This window comes from Wolffia australiana, chromosome 7 (assembly GCF_029677425.1).
Source record: "Wolffia australiana isolate 7733 chromosome 7, ASM2967742v1".
Classification (NCBI taxonomy): Eukaryota; Viridiplantae; Streptophyta; class Magnoliopsida; order Alismatales; family Araceae; genus Wolffia; species Wolffia australiana.
The window spans coordinates 14,518,555-14,526,888 of record NC_135841.1 but is presented as its reverse complement, the minus strand read 5'-3'; the positions used below and the strand labels follow the sequence as shown (position 1 = coordinate 14,526,888).

Here is an 8,334-nt window from a genome sequence, read left to right as displayed (position 1 = left end):
TCAGATAGTTTAATTCCCAGAGATGAATCTACTCACTTTTTAAAATTCTATCAGTTAAACTCATAATTAAGAAAATGACCTAATTTTAGTTTATCAAACATAAGATTTATTTCTTAGGTGTGAATTTGGAAAGTTCTCAAATGCCGAAGAGAAATGGTCTGAATGAAGTTATGCGTGCTGGAATCATCCCAAAAGGGATTACTATTGCAGTCAGTTATCCAGTATATGAACAATGAGATCCTTCCTATATCATTGAGAATGACAAAATTTCAATAGTTATATTTCATATTCTACCGGTGCATGGGTCAATGGATCCACAAGCGGGGTTCCAATTATAAACCCAAAAATGATTCCCATACTAAGCTCCGACTTTGTATTTCATAGCCTCTAATATTTGATGATTTATGCTAATTAGATACATACTTATGTTTCTTACACCTCGAATGTTAACTTATTTTAAATCTATTTTGTTTTGGATTATTCTCTTTTGTTAGTGCTCAGGTAACATGAATTATATGCGTTCTTTTATTTGTCAGTCATGTAGCACAATCTAATAGGGAATAGACTCCGATTGGTGATCTAGAGTGTGACATTTAGTTAGCCATGTCTCTCGACCCGTCACACTGCCATGACTTTGACAAAACATGTCATAATTTTGTTATGCGTCACCATACACCGTCCCTGTCACATAGGACGAAAGGGTAGACGAACAATTTTTAATTTAAAGGTGTCTTTCTCTCTTGGTCTCTCTCGATGTCCGTCTCTCTTTCTCTCTCTCTGGATCTCTATTTATCTCCACTCTTTCTCGGCTTCTCCAGCTTTCTCTCATCTCCATGTCTCTCTATCTTTCTCTTATCTCTCTGTCTCTCTCTCCTTCTCTTATCTCTTATCTCTTTGGTCTCTCCCTCATGGCCTTGCTCTCTCCCACCCTTTTATTCCTATTTCATTATTTAACAATTTGTGATTACCATCCTGTATGACGACTGTCCAGTCACGTTACCCCTCCAAGACCCTATTTCACCGTCACATCATCCATCACTAGGATTTTGTCATGTGACCCATCAGGCCTCCTTTCGTGTGATGAATAACGTGTGATGAATTTTGTCATGACAAGTGACTTTCCCTACATGCTTGTCTAAGCATCCATAGAGGCACATTGGGGATTACACCATGAGTAGAAAAAGGCATGCTTGGCAGTTTTTGCTGAGTTTTCTCATGGGAAAATTACACCATTTTGCTCACTAAAAGACATGCTTCTTCCAATCACAGTAAAAGTGTGTCTGGCAGTTTCGTCCTCTAGTATTCATCTACTTCTGTTCGATTCTCAAAACTTTTCTTTCACTTCTGTTCTGGAAACTCAGACTTCTAAAGAATATGGAAGAATACCGCAGATAACGTGTGGACTGGTGGGGGCCTGAAGCCATTCAAAGATTAGGTGGAAGAAACTGAGCGAGGACAACCCGTTGACCAATGAGCAGATAAAGTCAGTGGCTCCTTCAGACTCCCTTTCGCTACCTCCGCATCGTTTTGTACCCCCAACTTCTTATCTCTTCCTGGTTTTTCTCTCTTTCCTTCTCTATTGGGCTACCCCACTTGACAAGACGCAGATTTTTAATACGATTCCCGAACCCCCATTCCCCTCGAGGCCTAGAACCCACCTCAATTCGTCAACAAAAGATACCATTACTTCATCCTTCTCTCCTCCAAGATAAATTTATCAAGACCCAGATTTCGAATATCATTCCTCAACCCTACAGAACCCACCTCAAATTTTCGACAGACGTATCCAACTTGATCCTAGCCCACTGCCGAGGCCCGCTGCCGGCTAGTTGGAGACAGCTGCCGAATGCCGAGGCCTGTTCAAGGAATAACAGAAAGACAAGCCGAGTGCGAGATCTTTGCGGAAGATGCTCGGGCACTTGGCTCTAAAGAGCTTCTTCCTCGAGGGCACGCCATCATTGCCCTTTCCACTGAGCACCCCCCCTTCTTTTGCCGTCTTTCACAGGGAAAGGCCGTCCCATCGCTCTCACACAGTCTCCCTCTCTCCGTAGCCATATCCATACCGCCGACGAGGCGTGACAGGTCATAACTGCGCTCGTTCAAACTTCAAACGAGAAAAAAATAAAAAAAGATAGTTTCTTTTCGGGTCCGGGGAATCCCCCGCTTCACGTGCCCCCCCACCTTCGAACAGAGCTGTTCACGTAACTATGGAAGCGACAGCGGTGGAGTGGGGTAGATGGGTCAGGATTATGTAACCGCCGAACAGTAGTCCAAGACCTCTTCTGCACTCTTCTCCGGGCGTCGAGAATTCGAGATCTGGGTTGGGTCGTCGTTCTCTCACCAAATGGGTACCTTCTACGGCGGCGTTATCGCCGCCGCGGCAGCGGCGATTATCATGGCGGTGGTCGCCAACTGTTATCCGACAGAGGACTTGGTCGAACGCCTCCCAGGTCAGCCCTCAGTAGGGTTTCGTCAGTACGCTGGATACGTCGATGTGGACAGGAAAGCAGGCCGAAGCCTCTTCTACTACTTCGTCGAGGCTGAAGGAGACCCTCAGGAGAAGCCTCTCACTCTCTGGCTCAACGGAGGTTCTTCTCTTTCTTTTTAATACCTTTTCCTCTTCGTCTCTTCTCACAGTGGTTGTCAGTGTTGGCCAGGTCCGGGCTGTTCTTCGATCGGCGGTGGGGCTTTTACTGAACTGGGGCCTTTCTTCCCCACAGGCGATGGCCGCGGCCTACGGATCAATTCCCAGTCGTGGAACAAAGGTCGGCGCCATCTCAAATCCTTCATTCGATTTCTGTCCAAACCGTAATTTCAGATGCCCTGAAGACCCAGTTTTTGTTTTTCAACTTCCGTAGTTACGAATATCCTGTTCGTCGAGTCCCCGGCCGGAGTCGGATGGTCATACTCGAACAGAACCTCCGACTACACCACCGGAGACAACTCCACTGGTGACGATATCCTCTCCTTTCTCGGTATCTCCGTAAGATCAGTTCTCTCACACAGATAACTCACGCAGCCCACGACATGCTACTCTTCCTGCTCAAATGGTTTGACAAGTTCCCCGAGCTCAGATCCCGCGAGCTGTTCCTCACCGGCGAAAGCTACGCAGGTATTACGACCCGCCTAAAGCTGGGTACTTCAAACTCTAAAAGAATATTCTTATCGGGTTTTTGGGTCTCTCCCAGGGCACTACATTCCTCAGCTGGCAGAGTTTCTCCTCCGCTTCAATAAGAACTCGCGGGGCTTCAAGTTCAACATCAAAGGACTCGCCGTAAGTACAACACACAGATAAATAGATAGATAGAGAAATCTTAGTTGTGTTATCATCCTTTAGTTGGGGAATCCGCTCCTGAACCTCGACCGGGACGTGCCGGCGACGTACGAGTACTTTTGGTCGCACGGGATGATCTCCGACGAGCTGGGGCTGAAGATCACCAACGACTGCGATTTCGAAGACTACGTCTTCGAGGGCCGCCACAACGTCAGCCAGTCCTGTTATAACGCCATCAACGCCGCGAACCGCATCGTCGGCGACTACATCAACAACTACGACGTCATCCTCGACGTCTGCTACCCTTCCATCGTCGAACAAGAACTCCGTCTTCGGAAATACGTACCCCCCATCTCTCTCTCCCTCTCTCTATCTTCCTACCAAATCTACCCTCTTTCCTCCTTCCAAATCTATCTATCTATCATCCTACCAAATCTATCTATATATCATCCGTCCAAATCTATATATCTATCCTCCTTCCAAATCTATCTATATATCATCCTTTCCAATCTATATATCTATCCTCACTTCCAAAACTATCTATTTATCCTCCTACCAAATCTCTCTCTCTCTATCTATCTTCTTACCAAATCCATCTATCCATTTATCTATCTCCCTACCAAATCAATCCGTCTATCTTCCTACTAAATCACTCTATCTATTTGTCTGTCTTCCTACCAAATCTATGTATCTGTCTTCTCACTAAATCTATCAATCTATCTTTTTCTTCCTATGTATAATAATCTCCTCTAATCTGCCGTTTTGCTTCTGCCCAGGTGACGAAGATAAGCGTCGACGTCGACGTCTGCATGTCTTACGAGCGGCGATTCTACTTCAACTTGCCGGAGGTACAGCGCGCGTTGCACGCCAACCGGACGAATCTCCCCTACAGTTGGAGCATGTGTAGCGAGTAAGTTTACCCATGGCCTTGATTCTCTCTTCCGAGAGCTGAGTTTTTGTTCTCTTCGAGCAGCGTTCTCAACTACAGCGTCGCGGACGGGAACATCAACATGCTTCCCGCGATCCGCCGCATCATCCAGCATCGCATCCCCGTGTGGATCTTCAGGTGAGAGAGATGAAATAGTGTAGAGAGAGAGATATAGATGGATGAATGGATGGATGGATGGAGAACAACCCATGACTCGGGTCTATGCTGTCAGTGGTGACCAGGATTCGGTCGTTCCTCTGCTGGGCTCGCGGACCCTGGTGCGAGAGCTGGCTCACGAGCTCAGGCTCAAGGTCACTGTTCCCTATGGCGCCTGGTTCCATAGTGGCCAGGTATGGTCTTAGTTCTACCTATGAATTCATACTATATCTACGATTATGAATTCATAATCTTTCTATGTCTCTCTCCAGGTGGGGGGATGGGCTACAGAATATGGCAATATTTTGACCTTCGCGACGGTGCGGGGGGCGTCTCATATGGTGCCCTACGCTCAGCCGGCGAGGGCGTTGACTCTCTTCAATTCCTTCGTTAAGGGGAGGCCGCCACCCAACAGCACTCATCCCCCAATTTCTGGCTAAGTGTTTTTTTTAACTAGTTAGGCTTGGAATTGGAATCCCCTTTCTCCCGTTCTCCTAAAAAACAGCGAATTTCGCCATGTTGAGAAAAAATCTGAACAAATATTGCACGCGACGATTACGATTAGCATCTTATGGAAAACGAGTCATGAAAACGTAAAAGACCATACGAAGGAAAATAAGCGCTTGGCGATTATAGGAAAACAAGGAAGTCGCATGTAAAAACGAGATCTTTAAGCATAAGCCTGTACAGTGAAGGGAAATAAAGCAATGACGAATCAGAGAAGAGGGTACTACGCAAGGCGATCTCTGATTGATAGAATCAAATAAAAAATGAGGATCTTACAGTCAAAGCCTGTACAGTAAAGTAAAAGACCCGTTGACAGGATTAGAAAAGAATCATAGTGGTGGAGAAGATTTACTTAGCTTTGAGAGTTCAAAGATGTGAATCTGCCATTAGCAAGAAGGAAGAAGACGATCTCATTCCAGGCATCGGGCACGCCAGGGAGGCACCAGTGGCTGCAGTCGACCATAGGCCGGAGGTCACCCCAAGGCCCAATGTGCGCATCGCTACGCACCTCTCCCATCATGGTCACGTTGAGGATGGTCACTGGTGCCCTCATCCTTGCCACTACCTCATTTATAATGCCCAAAAACTCAGGTTCATTTGGCACCTTAGGCCCAGGATCCGCCTCTCGCTTTGCCTGGCAGCCCTCCCCAAGCGGGTCACTAGAGAGGCAAATCCAGGAATATTAGTGTTAGAGTCAAGTGCTTACCAATTGTGCAAAAAGCTATAACTAAAATTCATCTTTAAGCAGGATGTTATACTTCAGCAATCCCCCACAACACCTGCCTCTGGCTTTAGTTCCAGATCGTCCCGGACGTGGACGATGGACGGGACGGGACGAATTGTGTCCCGTCCGACGTCTGGATTCAGTGCAGGGACGAAGGACGGGACGAATTTTCGTTTGATAGTAAGAAAACCGTCCCGTCCAGTTCTCCCGGGACGAATTTTCGTCCCGGACAAAAACCCATTTTATATTTTTTAATATATTAATATAGATTTTTCTAAGTTTTTAGGGAATTACCGAGGAGAGAGAATGCGAAGGGCTATATGTACAATTATTTCTGCGCGGCGTCCGTTTGCACGCATAAAAAAACAGGGACTTTGATGCAAATTGTCATCGCGAGGCCACTACATCTCAACCATTGGATGTGAATCCGGTGGTTTTCTGTCCAGATTCGTCTGTCCAACGTCCGAGACCTCCGGACGGACGGTTTTTTTGTCCCATGGGACAAAAATCGTCCAGTCCGGCAGTCCCCGGGGTGAATTTTCGTCCCGAAATTCGTCCGTATCTTTGGACGGGACGTTTTTTTCATCCTGGAACGTAAAAATCGTCCCATCGGTGTCCCTGCATTATATCTCTGGCTTATTTATGGTCCAAGCATGCAGTGTGTTACTTCTAGGATTTGAATCTGCCACCTGGCTCGGTTCTGATACCATGTTAGATTCAATTGCTAACCAACTGTGTTAAAAGCTATAGCTGATAGCAAGGGTATTACTTTTCATCTTCAAGCAGGATGTTGTGCTTCAACAATTATTATAAGTGAGTGTGCATTATTTTTCTAAGGTTTTGTAAATTTTGTGTGAAGATGTTCTTGTGGAATACCTCCAGTGAGAAGGCTCGAAGGTCCGGAAGAAGATGCGGGTCCGACCCGTGTCCACAGCCGTCTCAACCCATGACGCCCAAGTCTCCAAGGCGATCTTGAAGGCAGCGGGGATCGTCATGCCCAATTTCACCGACCCGCCTACTTGGAAGTAGCAGCCCCTGTTCAGGCAGAACCCAGAATCAAGATCAGAGGCATAGAATTCATTGGTCGCAATTATAATTATTCAAAAAATAAGATATTTTTTGAGCCTCAGGAAAGAATACTTTTCTTGAAAAATAAAGAATGAAATCTAATGATCCATGGTATTCATTTTACCTGCATAAAAAGTATGTGATCATACATCGCGGATCCAGAATTCAATAAATATTCCAGAGGGGAAAACCCAATGAATTCCCATCGATGAATTTTACCGCAATCAGCGAGCAGTTGGAGTAAGAAAAGATATGCAGAAAATACTTACAAATCAAAAAGCTTCACTGGATTCCACCAATGCCCAGAATTGAAAACCAGCACGTCGGAATCCACCCATTTCGCGCTGATATCATCCATCTTGTCCAACTTGAGCGTGGATTTGACTCTTCTCGGCCCGTGTCTCGGGGGCGAACCCGGCTGTACCAGGAACACCGACCGGAAGAACTCAACGGTGAAATTGAACGAACCAAAACGCACGCCAAGAAACCGGATGGTTTTCGAAATTTTATTCCCGTTCACTTCATATACGGAGCTCTGATCAGGGACCCCCGCCATGAGCATGCAAATGAAAGATTCCCACTGCGTTCGGCTCATTGAATCTCCAACGAAGACGACTCGCTTGCCCCTCAGACTCTCAAGCGTCTTGTTGACGTCAAATCTTGGAATCTGACATTGCCGAGGTTTCCATTTCCACTTCAAATACTCCGCGTCTTTCCTCCCGTTTGCCAAGCAGTTGAATCCTCCTTCCACAAAGGGACAAGTCGAGCTGTTGTACAGTGGATCGGAGCCGTCTCTAATCCAGTTTCCCTCGAACAGATTGCAGCTGCTATTGCGGTCGATGAAATCAAAGGTAACATCTTCCTCGGCAAGCAAAGTCGGGAACAGGAGCAGGTAGAGAACACAACCCAGCGCCAAGAACAACGATAGAATGAGGAATGTGGCGGTCAAGGCGAAGATCGAAGAGGTCGACCGGTGCTTGCGAGGGTTGATCATCTTTGGGCTGCCAAAATACGAGCTGCTTCGCGAATTCGATGTAGCCCGGTTAAACCTAGCGCTCCCCATCTCATCGCAACCATCTCAAAATTTCAAAGCCGGAGATCAGGAAGAGCGCTTTCCTTGAAAAACCCCAAATCGCGCCAGATCTAGCCCACGAGAATTGAAGATCGAAACGAAGAACAAGACTCGCATTGCAAACGAGGGCAAGATGAGATTTCAGGGAGAACCGCTGGAAATTCAACAGAGCGATTACCAGGGAGATAGACTAGGACGGTTGAATCAGTCGAGATTCTTCGAAGCTGCGCCGCCCGCGAGATCAAAGCGTCGACTCGGGGAGGAGGAGATCGTCCGAGGAATTTGCGATGTCGGCGAGATCTTCTCTATATACTTCGAGTGAGAAGGTAAGGGAAGAACAAAGAACGTACAGTGGAGAGTCTTCTCGTCTTCGTTTATCGATCGTCACTCAAATGGTGCCACGTGTAATATCCCTGGCCATTCGATTCATGTCTCTTCGGTAGTTTCCGATTAAATACCTACAATACCCCTAATTTCAGAATAGTATTATGAGAATGCCACTCACCTACTACATAGCGCGTAACGTTCACACGTGCGTCGTCGCGTGTCAGGTAGGATCTTCTAGCCATTTCTGGCACGTGGCAACTATCGATCTGGATCGTCCG

General features: G+C 46.6%; 2 protein-coding genes across 2 annotated transcripts; one reads left to right on the top strand and one right to left on the bottom strand.

Moving 5' to 3' along the window:
• The first annotated feature begins 2,117 nt into the window (after window positions 1–2,117).
• Window positions 2,118–4,910, top strand: LOC144705283 (serine carboxypeptidase-like 42). Its single transcript, XM_078577885.1, has 10 exons — window positions 2,118–2,588; window positions 2,658–2,765; window positions 2,859–2,951; window positions 3,020–3,112; window positions 3,189–3,274; window positions 3,338–3,616; window positions 4,051–4,184; window positions 4,248–4,340; window positions 4,435–4,552; window positions 4,631–4,910. The coding sequence occupies exons 1-10, from the start codon at window positions 2,345–2,347 to the stop codon at window positions 4,796–4,798; spliced, it is 1,416 nt and encodes a 471-aa protein (XP_078434011.1). The 5' UTR covers window positions 2,118–2,344; the 3' UTR covers window positions 4,799–4,910.
• Window positions 4,911–5,086: 176 nt separating this feature from the next.
• TBL7 (TRICHOME BIREFRINGENCE-LIKE 7) lies at window positions 5,087–8,080 on the bottom strand. Its single transcript, XM_078577887.1, has 3 exons — window positions 6,927–8,080; window positions 6,466–6,624; window positions 5,087–5,524 (listed from the first exon to the last, which is right to left on the bottom strand). Exons 1-3 carry the CDS (start codon window positions 7,718–7,720, stop codon window positions 5,218–5,220), a joined length of 1,260 nt encoding a protein of 419 aa, XP_078434013.1. The 5' UTR covers window positions 7,721–8,080; the 3' UTR covers window positions 5,087–5,217.
• Between the last annotated feature and the right edge of the window lie 254 nt (window positions 8,081–8,334).

Excerpts from the sequence above, each read along its gene's own strand:
- LOC144705283 (XM_078577885.1), top strand. The coding sequence starts at position 2,345 with ATGGGTACCTTCTACGGCGGCGTTATCGCCGCCGCGGCAGCGGCGATT. Across the intron at positions 2,766-2,858 it reads TTCCCAGTCGTGGAACAAAG|TTACGAATATCCTGTTCGTC; the intron begins GTCGGCGCCATC and ends CAACTTCCGTAG. Across the intron at positions 2,952-3,019 it reads CACCGGAGACAACTCCACTG|CCCACGACATGCTACTCTTC; the intron begins GTGACGATATCC and ends TAACTCACGCAG.
- TBL7 (XM_078577887.1), bottom strand. The coding sequence starts at position 7,720 with ATGGGGAGCGCTAGGTTTAACCGGGCTACATCGAATTCGCGAAGCAGC. Across the intron at positions 6,625-6,926 it reads CCAGTGAAGCTTTTTGATTT|GGGCTGCTACTTCCAAGTAG; the intron begins GTAAGTATTTTC and ends CTGCCTGAACAG. Across the intron at positions 5,525-6,465 it reads TTCGAGCCTTCTCACTGGAG|TGACCCGCTTGGGGAGGGCT; the intron begins GTATTCCACAAG and ends TTGCCTCTCTAG.